General features: G+C 44.8%; 1 protein-coding gene across 2 annotated transcripts in view; it reads left to right on the top strand.

The window, feature by feature from the left end:
* The window catches only part of LOC119166189 (protein 5NUC), a 55659-nt gene extending 40045 nt beyond the window's left edge, over positions 1-15614 (top strand). Inside the window, exons 7-10 of one of the 2 annotated variants that reach the window (XM_075891671.1) lie at positions 14083-14343; positions 14602-14763; positions 15028-15225; positions 15308-15614. In XM_075891671.1, coding sequence (XP_075747786.1) covers positions 14083-14343; positions 14602-14763; positions 15028-15225; positions 15308-15486 — 800 coding nt within the window. In that variant the 3' untranslated portion in view covers positions 15487-15614. Of the gene's footprint in view, positions 1-14082; positions 14344-14601; positions 14764-14898; positions 14922-15027; positions 15226-15307 lie in introns of those variants that run through there. The other variant, XM_075891672.1, reaches the window with a different exon arrangement.
* Positions 15615-16668: the final 1054 nt, after the last annotated feature.

Below are 16668 nucleotides of genomic sequence, written 5' to 3'. Positions count from 1 at the left end.
GCTGCCGTTTCCATAATGAGCATGTCTTTTAAAAATCGCCTTGGGACGAAAGTAATGTTTGCTTGGAATCGGAGTGCTACGTTTCGCGGCATAGGGGGAGAAACGTTGAGCCCAGTTGGAGTTTGTTCTGTTTTACTTTCTGTAGGAAATCAAACGTTTCGAGCTGAACAAACGGTGCTCTCACGAGCGACCCACGACGTCATTCTAGGTATAGATTTTTTGCGGGAATGTGGTGCAACTCTAGATTGTGGTATTGGTGGGATTATTTTTCGTCCCGTGTTGCCGTCTCCATTGACGAAAGATACCGTTGATGACTGCTCGGAAGTGTTTTCCGTGTCTGAAGACGTCTGCTTGGCCCCACATACCGCAATGTTTGTGCGTGTAAACTCTTCGCGTTCTTGTGCGGGGTCTTACTACGGTTTAGCCGAGCCAAACTTCAGTAACGCACTTAAGAAAAACGTTATTGTGCGTCGTTGCCTCGTGCTAACTGTCGATGGTTGTGCCAATTTGTGGACTGTGAACGTTTCCACGCAGCCCATATATCTGCCTACAGGACTTAAATTGGCAAGCTTTCAAGAGCAAAGTACTCTTATCATATGGTCACTCCAACTGTCGTTGGATGTCAAGAAACCCCACGCCAACTCGTACCCCGACTATTCTGCCAGCATTGACCGTATGATTAACAAGTCACTTCCATCAACTGAACGGTCGCTGCTGCAGGAGGTGATTGCACGCTACGCCTCAGACTTTGACTTTGCCCAAGACGAGACGTCTACCGTTATGCCGCCGTCTTCACGTACGCAACACCGCATCTATACAGGCCAAGCACCACCAATACGCCAGAAGCCCTATCGTGTATCGCCTTCCGAAAGGAAAGCCGTCGCTGAGCAAGTTGAAGACATGCTAAAGAAGGGTGTCATACAAGAATCGTGTAGTCCATGGGCAGCTCCCGTCATACTAGTCAGAAAAAAGGATAATTCATGAAGATTCTGCGTAGACTATCGTCGCCTAAATGCCATCACAAAGAAAGACGTCTACCCTTTGCCGCGTATAGATGACGCCGTGTACTGCCTGCATTCTGCCTCCTATTTTTCTTCTGTTGACTTGCGTTCTGGGTATTGGCAAATTCCTATGCATCCATCAGATAAAGAGAAGACGGCCTTTGTAACACCAGACGGTCTCTGAGTTTAACGTTATGCCCTTTGGTTTGTGCAATGCTCCAGCGACATTCGAGAGATTTATGGATACAGTACTCCATGGACTAAAATGGGTAATTTGCATGTGCTATTTAGATGACGTGATTATCTGCGTCAAGACTTTTCAAGAGCATAACCACCGCTTGTCGCTTGTGTTTGAATGCTTACGCGAAACTGGCCTTGTTTTAAACTAAAAGAAGTGTCATTCTAGAGAACGTCAAGCCCTCGTATTAGGCTTTCTCGTGGATAAAGGCGTGCGACCAGACCCACAGAAGACCGCACTGGTTCGCAACTTTGAACCACCACGAACAGTGAAGGACCTGCGAAGTGTTCTGGATCTGTGCTCATATTTCCGCCGATTTATTAAAAATTTCACACAACTTGCCTCCCCACTGACGTCCCTTCTTCATAAAGACACACCGTACTTGTGGGATGATAAATGTGAGGCTACATTTCAACAGCTCAAGTTTTTATTGACATCAGGACCCATCCTAAAGCATTTTAATCCAGATTCTTTGACTGAACTTCATACTGATGCTAGTGGGCTAGGTGTTGGTGCTGGGCTGGTCCAACTCTGCAACAGCCATCAGCACGTCGTAGCATATGCCAGTCGGACACTTACCCGAGCAGAGAAGAACTACACCGTCACCGAGCTCGAGTGCTTAGCAGTCGTCTTCGCCATTCAGAAGTTGCGACCGTATCTACATGGCCGCGAGTTCACAATAGTGACCAATCACCACTCACTATGCTGGCTTGTGAGACTTCGTGACCCGTCTGGCCGGCTGGCTCGTTGGGTGTTGCGCCTCCAAGAGTACAGCTTTTCTGTTACCTATAAGAGTGGACGATGTCACACAGATGCCGACTGCTTATCTCGCCTTCCTTCAGTACACACCAACGCTGACGACGATGACATTGATGACTATTTAGTTTCTGTCTCGTCCGACTTCCCAAATACCAGCAGCTTCAAACGTGAGCAGCAGCGCGACCCTACTCTGAAACCCTTGCTCGAAGCTGCACATAACTCCGTCGACAAGCACTTTAAAATTTCAAATGGCTTGCTGTGTAAAAGAAACTATTCAGCCGATGGCCTCCCGTTGCTTCTAGTGGTGCCGGAAAGCCTGCGCCAGGTCGTCCTTCGTTCCGTGCACGATGACATAACATCAGGTCATCTCGGTTTCACACGTACGCTACATCGACTACGTGAGAGGTTCTACTGGCCAAAAATGTGGAAGACCACAAAACAGTACGTGGCCAGCTGCGCAATAAGTCAGCGCCACAAGCGATCCACCACTGCTTCGGCAGGTTATTTGCAGCCCATCCCTCCACCGACATCCCCTTTTGAAAAAGTCGGCATCGACTTGCTTGGACCCCTTCCTACGACTCCATCGGGCCACCAATATGTTATAGTGTGCGTGGATTATTTTTCGCGTTATACGGAAACGGACGCACTGACATCGGCCACAGCAGCCGCTGTTTCTTCTTTTCTGTTACAACGGGTCATACTGCGTCACGGTGCTCCACGGGTTGTCATCAGTGACCGTGGACGACAATTTATCGCCGATGTGGTTGAAGAAATTTTGCGCCTCTGTGGCTCCTCGTATCGCCACTCCACCCCTTACCATCCGCAAGCTAACGGTCACACTGAGAAAACAAATTGAACTCTCACGAATATGCTATGTACGTTGATGCTGACCACAGGAGCTGGGACGCCGTCTTACCGTTTGTTACTTACGCGTATAACACCGCCAAGCATGAAGTTACTAGATATTCGCCCTTCTTTCTGCTTTACGCACAAAATCCACAGAGTTTTCTGGACACTCTATTACCTTTCTGGCATCAGGACCTGTTCCTCGCTCAGACGTTGTGTCGCGCTGAAGAAGCACATCAACTAGCGCGCCTTCGAACATTGTCTTCGCAAGAACATCGCTACGATGCCAAGCATATCCCCGTAGAGTTTTCTCCTGGTGACTACGTGTGGCTGTGGACTCCTGTTTGTAAAAAAGGATTGTACCGGGAGTTTCTAGCAAACTATTCCGGCCCGTTCGTGATAGTCACTCGTCTCAGTGACGTGAATTACGTTTTCGCCCGAGTCACAGCCAATAACCGGTGTTCGCGCACTACGCAAATTGTTCACGTAGCCCGCCTCAAACAGTACCATCATGGGCCTATTTCACTCGCTCGGCGAGCTTCGTCTGCTGCCGGGGGAAATGAAACGAAGATGCGCGAGCCTACGGGGCGCGGAAGAAGAAGAAGAGTAGTGGAGCGGCGCTTGGACTGTGTGGTTGGGTGAAGCGTTCTAGACCTGTCCCAGAAGTACGCTGCTCTTTCACAACGCCATTGCACCTCATCTTTAAATAAACACAGTCACTCGTAACAATATATTTAGCGTCATTCCATGAAGTTTCGCTCAATAAAAAAATTGCAACACGGTCACCTTTCCTCCACATGCTTCGCGACACACAACTGGCGTCCTTCATTCTCCAGCTTCATGTCACTTTATATCGTAGGTCACTACCTGATTCTATTTTTCTCGACTTTTCTAAGGCTTTCAACTAAGTATGTCTTAAATTACTGCTCTTAAAGTTCAAAAACTAAACCATGATAATACCGGGAATCATATGGATAGAACTTTTCCTACTTAACCACACGCAGTTTGCAAGCGCCAACGAGTATTATTCTTCACCTTGCGCCGTTCACTCTGGAGTACCACAGGTTTCCGTCTTAGGACCCCTATAGTTTACAATAATGATTTACCTTTATCTGTTTCTTCTAACGTAAAACTGTTTGCATATGATTGCATTGTGTTCCGCAAAATTAACAGCATAAATTACGTCACTACCCTTCAAAATGACGTCTACTCCATCTTCAACTAGTGCGCGACTTGGCAAATGAAACTAAATACTTCCAAATGCGAGGAATTGCGCATTTTCCGAATATCATCTTGTGCTACTTACTCCCTTAACGTCATCCCACTCGAATCAATCACCTTTTACCGTTATCTAGGCGTACACATCTCCACTTGTTCAAGCTGGTCACTCCATATCCGCTCCATTATTAATAATGCGAACCGTATGCTTGGGTACATTCGTCGCAACTTCTCTTCCGCACTTCTTTTCTGAAACTACTAATGTACAAGAGGCTGATTCGTAGCAAGATAGAATACGCTGCTGCAGTATGGGATCCGAGTTCAATTAATTTATTAAATGTTCTTGAACTAATCTAAAACAATTCTGTTTGCTTCATTCTTCACATCTACAGTCATCACTCTAGCATTTCTGCAATGAAAAATTCTCTCGAGCTGCCGTCTCTTGCCTCTCGTCGTAGGCTCTTCCGCCTCTGTCTATTTCACAAAATTTATCATCACATTCCAACTCTTCGCGAGGCACTTATTTTTCAGCCTTCTTACGTATCATCTAGTATTGATCGTCCTAATAAAGTTGGTGTTATGTCATGTCTAATCAAAACATGCAGTGACTCATTTACTCTCAGAACATCAGTAGGCTGGAACCGCCTTCCAGGATCTGTGGGCATCTTGACCGATCATCACTTGTTTCGTTCTTCACTAAATAACATTGTATAAACGCCCTCACCTACTTACTCGTTCTGTTTGTACACAATGCTTAAAATTTGTTCTTTTTATTTTTTATTTTTTATTTTTATTATCAGCTAACATTGTATGAGTAAAAAAATCATGTTTCACCCCCCTCTATAATGTCATTGGCTCGGCGGGTATTACGAAATGAAAAATAGATAAATAGCGTCCCTTCCCGGGTACGTGGGATCTGCCAAACTTTCCTAATTATCAAGCGTTAAAATCATCCATGCGCGTTCTCACCGTTCCTGGTAGATATAAACTGTCAAACACCAGTGGCACATACCCACATACCAGTGGCACATAGCCGCCCCGAGTATGTGCCACTGTTTTTTTGGAAAGTGTTTGACGACGTGAGCAACAAGATTTTAACATTATTCATGTCATGACTCATCACCAGAGAGTCGTATTCGTCAAACCATTTTACTCTCCCTTGCTAAGTTCGGTTTACATCATGTTAGTAGGGACAATCGTGAGAGCACCAAGACGTAAGCGGATAGATAGATAGATTGATTGATTGATTGATTGATTGATTGATTGATTGATTGATTGATTGATTGATTGATTGATTGATTGATTGATTGATTGATACATAGATAGATAGGTAGATAGATAGATAGATAGATAGATAGATAGATAGATAGATAGATAGATAGATAGATAGATAGATAGATAGATAGATAGATAGATAGATAGATAGATAGATAGATAGATAGATAGATAGATAGATAGATAGATAGATAGATAGATAGATAGATAGATAGATAGATAGATAGATAGATAGATAGATAGATAGATAGATAGATAGATAGATAGATAGATAGATAGATAGATAGATAGATAGATAGATGCTCTAAGCGCATTCAGTACGCAAAGAAATGCTTCGCATTTAAAAACTACGCCATAGCAATTGGTACAAACGTAAAGAGTTGCTGATTGTATGTGGGTGCAGAGATGGTATGGGGACTTGTGAAATTCCAGAAGTTCTGGGCAGTATGGATCACAGATGAATCTTATATACTATCTTAGACATTCTTTAGGTATCCTATATGTGTATCACAATACGTCTCGCATGATGTCAATCAGTATTTGTATCTAGAATGCCTTAAACGATGTGCCCTTCATTTCAAGGTACGATATTGAAATTGCCTAATGACAACACTATCAACTTACCAACAAGGTTCGCCTAACGGTTATTGCGTTGCACGACGGTGCTATCATCTAGGTATCTTTTATTTTAAATTACACGATGCATTCTTTAATGTATCAGAAATAGAGACAGTAATACACGTCTTCCGAGACAGATCACAATATCGGTACAAACCCAAATACTGTCTAAGGTAATATCTAAAACAGTTGTATCTTCTATAATGCTACGAACAGAGCGGTATGACTCCCCTTATGGGGCTTTTTTTACCCGCACATAACGTATGACAAAATAGAAGAATCGCAATATTTCACGCTGTAAACTAATGGTGTAGGGAACAATGCGAGACCACTACGAAACAGCAAGAAAGGCAAGCCACGGCGTCGGTGCACATGTGCGACCCGAGCTTGCACTTGCTTGGATTTCGGCCTGCTGACAACGTTCCTCGGTCTTCCAGTTCGTCTGTGCGGGAATAAAGCACGTGACATCTGGTGGAGGTGAGTGGACTCCCGTACAAACCTGGAACTTCACTCCCGTAAGCTTCCCCCTCTTCGTGACACCAACATGGCCACCGAGACGCCTCTCCACCTTCGGCCGTCGATGTCACTTGCGGTGCCGTGTATCCTCAACGAGATCTCCCTATCTTCACCGGCTCCGCTCAATCAGACGTCGAAGATTGGTTGGCGAGGTATGACAAGTTCGCGCAAGTAACAAATAGGACGACCCAAGTAAGTTGGGATATGTCACGTTCTACCCTCGGTGATATCGCGCAACTGTGGTTTAATAACCATGCAGCTGACATTCCTACGTGGTCTGCATTCGAGACTGCTATTACGGACGTCTTTGGACGACCTACGGCATGCAAGCTTCAAGCCGAGCAGTGTCTACGTCAACGTGCGCAGCGACCAGACGAGAACTACATGGGCTACATCGAAGATGTGTTGTATCTATGCAACCGCGTCAACTCTGCTATGTCCGAGTAAGAAAACATCAGGCACATTTTAAAAGGTATTGAAAACGGCGCCTTTCAGATGTTGCTCGCGAGAAATTCCACCCACCCCTCGATTGCTTAGCTCGTTTCACTCTGTCAGAGCTTCGATGAGTTGCGTAGGCAGAGTGCGATTGCTCGTCAAGCCCTCACGACGCCAGACACGCTCGCAAGCTTGCACCTAGCTGCCCGTTCTGCAGATCAGCAGCCACTGCTTTCGACAACCAAGGACTTCGTCCGTGAAGAGGTAGTGCGCCAGCTGTCACTGCTGCCACTGGCACATGAACCCGCGCATGCTTTCGCTCCGTACCTCCAACACGCCATTCGGACCCAAGTCGCTGAGGCCTTCCCACCAATGCATCAGCAACCACCTGTCACTGCGCCTCTCACGTACACCGCCGTCGCTGCTCGGCCTACGCAACAGCGTATGCCTTATGCTCAACATGCCATGCCACCCCATGTCGTGCCACAACCTCTATTGCTGCGCCTTATGCCTTCGCGAGATCTTCAGCTCCGTTTTACCGTCGCTCAGACGCTTGGAAGACGCCGGATAATAGGTCCATCTGTTTCGCCTGTGGTAGCGCTAGACACGTCGCCCGCCACTGTCGCCAAGCTCTTCCTCCGTCTGACACCATGGGCAGGCCGGTTGCGTCGTCGTCAAGGACGCCATCAAGGCACACCACTGACGGTCAAGACGGTCAACTACCCTACGCGAACCATCGGTCACCATCACCCCGACGATGCTCCTTGTCACCTATGCGTCACCGACCTGCTACGGAAGAGGGAAACTGATCGCTGCAGCTCCGGAGACAACAGCTGCATACTAGTCGAACCATGAGTCGAACTGCTCAAGGCCTCCATCTTTTTCGCCGCAAAACGTTATCGACGTCAGTGTTGAGGGGACCACCGCACAAGTGCTATTCGACACAGGGGCCGCCGTTTCCATAATCTGCGAGACCTTATGCCGCAAATTGAAAAAGGTGACGACCCCTCTCTCGGGCCTGACGCTCCGCACGGCCAACTCGCAGTGCATAGAACCTTCAGCTGTGTGCACTGCACGTGTCACTATTCAACGTGAACTTTATGCAATTTAATTTTTTGTGCTGGCATCATGCTCCCACAAATTCATTCTTGGATGGGATTTTTTTTGCTCGTCATCGGGTCATCATAGTTTGCTCACTTGCAGAAGTTACCCTTACGCTGCTGCCTACCTCTTGATTAGTGGATTCCCTTTCCGAAGCTTACAAACTTGTCGTTGCCGCAGACACAGACATAGCACAGAGGACATCCACCCTTTTAGCCTGGACCTGTACGGCCACTCTTTGCTGGAATTGCTTTGTTTATTCCGTCTGACGTATTTCTCCGCCGTCGTAGCCTACACCTGCCCTTTGCCGTACTCACCGTGGAATACGGTGCTACCAGCATGCTCGTTGCAAACTCACTATCGTCGCCAGTTACCTTACTTCACGGAGAATGTTTCGGTAACATACAAGACGTTGATCCTCTTCAACCTCTGGAGTTTGCCGAACACCAATCTCACCTCCAGCTCATTGCTATGACGCCACCTGTGGCCACACTGTTCGCGCCAGACTCATTCCACCCTCCTGTTGCCGCTGAGCTTTCGCCGTCACAAAGACGTGAACTCTTGTCCCTTCTTCGAGAGTTTCGTTCTTCCTTCGATTGCGCTCAACCATCTTTGGGTCGCACATGTCACGCACTACATTGACTCCCTTACGCCAACATTGACTCCCTACTTGCTCCCTTATGCCAACGACCATATTGAGTTTGAGCGTAAGAGCACCGTAGTATCAACGAACAAGTCGACGATATGCTTAAGCGTGGCGTCATCCAGCTATCGCACAGCCCTTGGTTGTCCCCTGTTGTACTTGGACGCAAAAAGGATGGGTCTATACCTGATTCTGTGTCGACTACAGCCGGCTAAATAAGATAACTCGGAAGGATGTGTACCTGTTGCCACGCATCGACGATGCTCTCGATTGCTTGCAAGGAGCAGAATATTTCTCCTCTTTAGATTTACGCTCAGGTTAATGGCAAGTTCCAACGGCTGACCCTGACCGATCGAAGACTGCATTTATCACATCTAATGGGCTGTATGAGTATAACGCCATGCCGTTTGGACTCTGCAACGCCCCAACTACCTTCGAGCGGATGATGAACACCATTTATCGCGGCTACAAGTGGAACACGTGCCTCTGCTACCTCGACAACATCGTCGTTTTTTTTTCGTGACTTTCCGACTCACCTCGTTCATCTTCGTGCTATTCCCACGTGTCTCACTTCTGCAGGCCTTCAAATTAACATCAAGAAGTGCCATTTTGCCGCACGCCAGCTCATTATACTGGGTCACGTCGTCTGCGATGAGGATGTCCTCCCAGATCCGGCGAAACTCCGCGCCGTGGCCGACTATCCGAAGCTCGATTCCGTGAAGACGCTTCGAGGTTTTATCGGCCTGTGCTCATACTTTCGTCGATTTGCACGCAACTTCTCTTTCATCATCGCGCCTCTCACCAACCTGCTGACAACTTCTAAAAGCATTTCTGCTTGGTCAAAAAAGTGCGATGAGCCCTTTACCACGCTTCGGCGTTTATTATTATCACCTCCAATATTACGTCATTTTGACCCCGATGCGCTTACGGAGGTCTGCGCCGACGCTAGTGGTGTCGGTCTTGGCGCAATATTTGCTCAACAAAAACCAGGATGCGCGAGTCGAACCCTGAGAAAGCCGAGTGTAATTATTCCGTCACTGAGAAAGAGTGCCTCGAAAATGTCTGCGCTTTGGCGAAGTTCCGCCCACGGACCACCACGCTTTATGTTAGCTATCATCCCTCAAAAATTCGTCGGGACGCCTTGGTCGTTGGGCGCTTCGCCTACAGGAATACGACATTTGTGTTGTATACCGATCCGGCCGCAAGCACTCCGACGCTGATGCGCGGTCCCGCTCACCGCTACCGGCTAACCCAACTTCCTAGTCACCCCTTCAGCTGTCATGACACCAATTGACTTCCCAGACATGGCATCTGAACAACGCAAAGATGCGTGGATTTCCCAACTCCTCGCCTTTTGACTGATTCGTTAGCTCATTTGTTCTCAAGAACTATCCGCCTTCGAGCCACACATTTGGCTATTCGAGTCGACCTCCTCTATCGGCGGAATTACACGTCTGAAGGTCGGAGGTGACTGTTAGAGATACCCAACCACATGGACTCGAAAATCTGTACTGATTTCCACAACGACCTGCAAAGCGCTCACGCCTGCGCTCTGAAAACGTGCAACTATCTGCGTCAGCGGTATACTACTGGCGCAGCATGTGCCCATTTGTTCGCAAGTACGCACGAGCTTGTACTGCATGCCAGAGACTTAAAGCCCTGCCGGTACAATTCAGCCTCTGCCTTATCCAGCGCGTTCATTTGACCGCGTCGGTATCAACTTATACAGACCACTTTCCTCGTCGTCTTCTGGAAATAGGGGAATAATTGTCGGCGTGGACCATCTCACGCGATCCGTTGAGACAACAGCACTATCAGCAGCAACCACAGGCGAAGTTGCGTTTTTCATCTTGCGCTACTTTGTTCTTCGCCACGCGGCTCCCCGCGAACTTTTGAACGACAGGGGCCATGTTTTCTGGTCTGACGTCATTCAAGCCTTGCTTGCTCAGTGCAACATGGTTCATCGCATGACGACAGCAAATGTAGATGTGACTTTTATCAGCACTGTTAAATTATCTTACACACTTCATTTCCGTTTTCCAAACTGTTCGTGTATCAATAAATACATAGGTTAATTCAGGTGGCTAAGAATAATGTCGCAACTTTTACGATCATGATATATATATATATATATATATATATATTTATATATATATATATATATATATATATATATATATATATATATATATATATATATGAAGCTGCTACACGAACTAAAAAGCGCAAGCATTTCCTCTATCTATTTACATTTCGGCCATGGCATTTGGGTATTTGGTTACACGTGTAAGAACCCCAGGTGGTTGAAATTTCTGGAGCCCTCCATTACGGCTTCTCTCATAATCATATGATTGGTGGTTTTGGGACGTTAAACCCCACATATCGATCAATCGGCCGTGACACAGCCTTCATCAAAACAAAATTTTCCGCGCATGTCGCCCTAATATCTCGTGTCTCTTTCGCAGCGTAATCAACGTTTTACTGGTTTATATATTTGACTGATGCGATGGCTTCCTATTCATATGTGCCTTGAGTTGTAGCACTTATCTTGTTGCATGAGGTGACAGCTAGATCAAAATGTATTGCCACCAATGCTTGTTTTGAAACTTCTGATGTTTTTTTTTTTTTGAGATATCAGGAGCCCTTAAAAGTGGCATATTCCTTGTTCACTTTTGATTCTCTGACACCACGGCCGAAACGTAAATCGATTAAGGAACTGCTTGCTTTTTCGTTCATGTACCAGCTTCTTTTCTTATACATACCAGACCCACTATATATATATATATATATATATATATATATATATATATATATATATATATATATAGATGAAATAGATGATCAGAGTTTCTTCCGGCTACCGTAATAAAAGTGATAAACTTCGAGAATAGTGCAGTATAGGAAACAAAACAATAAAATATTTATTTAATCCTAACAGTTTCGGCTGGTGGACCAGCCTTCTTCGGAGGATGTAAGTGAAATGATACAAGTTCCCGTAGCAGAGGGTCACCCTCACAGTTTAAAGACCCTCCAAAAAAAGAGAGAGAGAGAAAAAGACAAGCGGGCGAACGAGGTAGCAACAGACAACAAGAAGCAGAAGAAGGAGAGGAACTAGAAAGGAGCGACGGAGAGCCGCCGGAAACGAGCGGGTAATTCTGGCATTGTTGCTGCGTATAGGTAAGACGCGCCGCCAGCGGAGGCGACCAAGAAAAACGGAAAAATGTGGAACATGTTGCCGCCTTACTCGCATCCCACACATGGATCGAGTTTAAGTTCACGTGGTTCGGCGGCTGGCCCGTGGCATCGGGCCACACACACACACACACAAGAAGCATACGACCCGCTCCAGCTTTCGGAATATAATGGCCACGTGGAAAGCTAATGTGCCCTCTCCCCCTCCCTCCACCTGCCCTCTCTTGCAGAAAAATGTACAACCAGTCATACTGAAAATAAATAAATGGGTATTCTTGTAAAGGATGAAAATATATAAAAATAAATATTACTAAAAAGTACTCAGAAATGAAAATAAAGCTTAATAATACTAACACACTCCGTTCGGTTTACGTAGCATCGAATTCGTTTAGTTTCGCTATATTGACTAACTTGCGTGTGCGACTTCACGTATGTATAAATAAATTAATTGAGTATCAATTTATGTGTTTCACGAAACGTCGCGGAGACACGTCAGTCGCCCAGGGCTCTCGTTGATTCCGTGGGTAAGTGATCTGAATTTCTTTATAAAGTATGACTCCCGCTGTTCGCGCTCCCGTGTGTTCTGGAAGCCGGATTGTAGGAGTATGACACTTACGCGTTCGAAAGAGTGACCAGGAAGATTGATATGTTTGGAGAACGGCAAATTGGGGAGGCCCTTTACGTGTGCCCTGTGGTTGTTGAAACGCAAACGGAACGCGGTTTCCGTGTGTCCAATATATTCCTGTTTGCACACCTCGCAGCGAATTTTGTATACCACATTGGCTGAGTCACAGTTAAGGTCGTCTTTAATTTTGTACACATAGTCTGAACAGGAGGCTTCGGCCGTATCTGTGGTCACCATGTGTGTGCACACCCTGCAGCGAGGTTTCCCGCACGGTCTACAGCCCTGATGGTGGTCGGATTTGTGTGTTTTCGCCCTGACCAGTAAGTCTCTCAGGTTTTTATTTCTTCGGTAAACCACCTTGGGCGGAGTCAGAAAAATGGCAGAGAGGCGACTACTCTGTTTAAGTATGTTGAAGTGGCGGTTTAGTATAGAATTCACCCGAGGGGCGGCGGCGCAGTATGTGAGGATTAAATTTGCCCCTGAAGTTATGTCATCCTTATTCCCACCTTTTTCTCCCATTGTTGATTCTCGGTCCAAAGAGCGAGCGCGCTCAATTGCATTGTCAATTATTTTTTCGGGGTACTTTTGACGCAAGAAGGCTGTTCTCAATTCCTGTGCGTGGGTGTCAAATTGCGTGATTTCAGAGCAAATTCTTCTGTATCTGTGGGCTTGAGAGTAAGGAACACCTGTTTTGCAGTGATGGGGGTGACTGCTATGGAAATGCAGATACTGTTGGCGGTCTGTTGGTTTTTTATACAGGGAAGTAGATATGGTGGTGCCACTGAGTGATACAGTGACATCCAGAAAGTGAACACTCTTCTGCGAATACGTGTGCGTGAATGTTATCGAAGGATGCACGGAGTTGAAACCGGAAATGAATTTGGAAAGATTATGTTCACTATCGGCCCACACGAAGAATATATCATCGAGGAAGCGTCGGTAAAATATAGGTTTGAATGGAGAATTTTCGAGGAAAGGAATCTCTAAAGAGGCCATGAAAATATTTGCGTAATTTAGGGCCATTTTGGTTCCCATGGCAGTTCCGTTTACTTGCAGATAATGATTTTGGTCGAATTCAAAGTTATTATGTTTAAGTACCAGATTTAGGAGCACCTCTAAAGCGCTTTCGTCGAATTCACTCGTCGATTTACTTTTTCCATAGGCGGCGACTGTGGCGGCGATTCCTTCGGTGTGGGGAATGTTTGTGTACAGTGATGAGACATCCATGGTGACCAAATAGCAATCTAGAGGTACCACAAGTTTTGAGACTTCTCGAAGGAAGTGGCTGGTATCTTTGATGTATGATGGGAATGATTGTGGGATGTGCCTAATCAGAGAGTCAATGAAACTAGAAATTTTTTCAGTAGCAGTATATATATATCAGTAGCATATATACATATATATATATATATATATATATATATATATATATATATATATATATATATATATATATATATATATATATATATATATATATATATATATATATATATATATATATATATAATAGTCATAGGCGTATAATAAACATTGATTATACTGCTTCTTCACATCAAGCCCGAGCCTGACTTTCCAACATACATTTCCAATTCGTCGCTCTTTTTTTTTTCAGATGCAGAAATGAAAAAGGTGTTAGAGCCTTTCAAGGTAAACCTCACGAAACGAATGGCGGAAGTGGTTGGCAGTACGAGGGTCCTGATGGAGCACAAAGACGACATATGCCGACTGCAAGAGTGCAACCTTGGCAACCTAATCGCTGATGCATACTTCGCATACTACCTTAATCACAACATGGTGAAACCCCCAGCATGGTCGGACATAAACGGTGCTCTTGTCAATGCAGGAGGAATACGAACATCACTCCCCAGCTTTTGTAAGTAAGACATATAGCCCGTTGCGTCCCCCCCCTCCCCCCAAAAAAAGCTAAACAAGAATTGCTCACAAAGAATGTTGTGTTCACAAAAGTCAATCGGATTTCCCTTCCTTCTTTATATACGACTAGCGATAACTATACCATTTTTTCTTATACCATTTTGGGCTGTGCCCACACTAGTGTGTAACTAAAACCTTCTTGTATAATTAAGATCTGTAACCATCATCTTCTTCCTTTTTCGTCTACATTTTCGAGCAGACAATGTCACCTGGGGAGATGTGGTCACTACATTGCCATACGGAAATTCGCTAGTAACTGTCACGCTCACTGGGAATGACCTACGGCACATGTTTGAGCATGCTGTGACAGGCTACAACACAAGCAAAGACATGCCAAAGGGACGCTTTCTTCAGGTATCAGGTAAATATTGCCTGCCCATAAGCACCACTTATCAAATACACTATCGATTCAGGTCCAAATGTTTTGTTTCTGGACCAACATGGGCATCTGACCGCGGTTTCAAATATTTATTCACACTAAAATCTGTCTTGACAGCCCAATAACAATAGACACTGTGTGAATTGTATATGTGCAAATTCTCAACTACTAATAGGAGGTACGTTTAATTTTCTTGTTAACTATCCCTACGAAAGCACCAACAATAACTTTATTTATTTTTTGCAGGCTTCCGAGTTAAATACAATTTAACAAAACCAGAGCACAACCGAGTCGAGTTGATTAAGGTGCTCTGTTCCAATTGCAGCGTACCAATGTATAAAAATATAACGTTTGAACAAACATACTCTATTGTTACTTCAGACTTCGTAGCAAGAGGCGGTGACGGTTTCAAGTTTTCGAACTCTGTGATCGTCAGCGACGTCGGTAAGTCCCAGTGCACGAAAGTCGAGCTCTTGTTACTTAAATGAAATCGGCCTGTTGATAAATTATTTTTCTGTTGATGCAGGTCCCATAGAATATGAAGCGCTTGAAAAGTTTATATTTAAAATGTCACCAATGTGGACGCCCAACGAAGGTCGAATCAAGATCACATGGAACGAGACGGACAAAGAAGCAATAAAAAACTATACCAGAATGATGCGCGAAAACCAAAAATGCGAAAATGGCATTTGCACTAGGCAATAGCAAACTACGTCGACCGAAATGAGGAAGCCATTTCGATAGCATGGTAGATCTTCAGATAAATTATTCTGAGTGCATGGTAAAAAAAAGCGACATTTCAGGCACGCTCCAAATAAATTAGAGCCTCCTCCCTCGGGTTGTTTTGTACCGTTACATACATTAGCTCTGCTTCGGCTACGCTTGCCGGAGGTAAGGGGTGGCTCATAGCGACAACAAATTTCAAGCTGTACTGTAGCCATTTTTAATGTTTCTAAAGCTAACAAGTAAAAAATATTCGACGTTCAATACGCATTTCTATAGTGCTCCATGCGCTGGTTTAACTTTGGCAAATTCAGCGGCATGCTGTGCAAAAACACTTTTTTCGTCTGTCATTGCTTCTTTTTCTCGGGCTGAAAAAAAGTCTATTAGTAACATATGTTAATTTATACACGGGTCATTCTATATCAAATGTACCCGGTCAATTTTCGACCATCTAGAATCATGCTGAAAAAATCATGCAGGTATATGTGAATGTGAGAAGTTGCTATCAAGGCGTTATATTTCGCAAAAAAGTTTGGTGTTGCCTAGAGGGCGCTTCAAACTTTGGGCACCTAAGTGAAACTGTGTCACGCCAAATAATTTATATTATATTACTGGTTTTATTAATTAGCACGAGGTGCTACGTTTCAATACTATGATAGTTCATTCATTTGTGTTTAAGATTTCTTTCTTTCTTGCTTTGGCGAAAAATTGCAATATGCTGCATATTTACTGTTTCTTATAAAAAGCAAACAAATTTTCGCCAGTACTATTTTTACAATTTCTCCTTTGTATGCTTCTATAATAAATGATTAAAATACTTCAGGAATAAATAACGCAAGAATATTGTCAAAATACTGTGGCAAAATAGGAAAAAAAAACAGCATTTTGACTAATATTGCGCCTTATTTTTCGCAATGTAGCGATCAAAGTAATAAATATGGCTTTTGTATTGTTTCATAGCAGAGCATATACGTAAGATAAGCAGAAAGCTTGGAAAGAGCAGATTTTGTTTTAAGGGAGGAAAAGATTTTCCCGCTGAACAACCACAGCCTGCCTTTGCTTCACCTTCACTGCATCAAAAATCAGCGGGAGGTTCCAGCGGGAGCTTTTGCTGAGTGAGTGAGTAAAAACTTTATTGAACATGTCCGGCGTCATTGAGCGGGG

Source organism: Rhipicephalus microplus, chromosome 1 (genome assembly GCF_043290135.1).
Source record: "Rhipicephalus microplus isolate Deutch F79 chromosome 1, USDA_Rmic, whole genome shotgun sequence".
NCBI classification, from domain to species: domain Eukaryota; kingdom Metazoa; phylum Arthropoda; class Arachnida; order Ixodida; family Ixodidae; genus Rhipicephalus; species Rhipicephalus microplus.
This window is presented reverse-complemented; position numbering and strand designations above follow the sequence as displayed.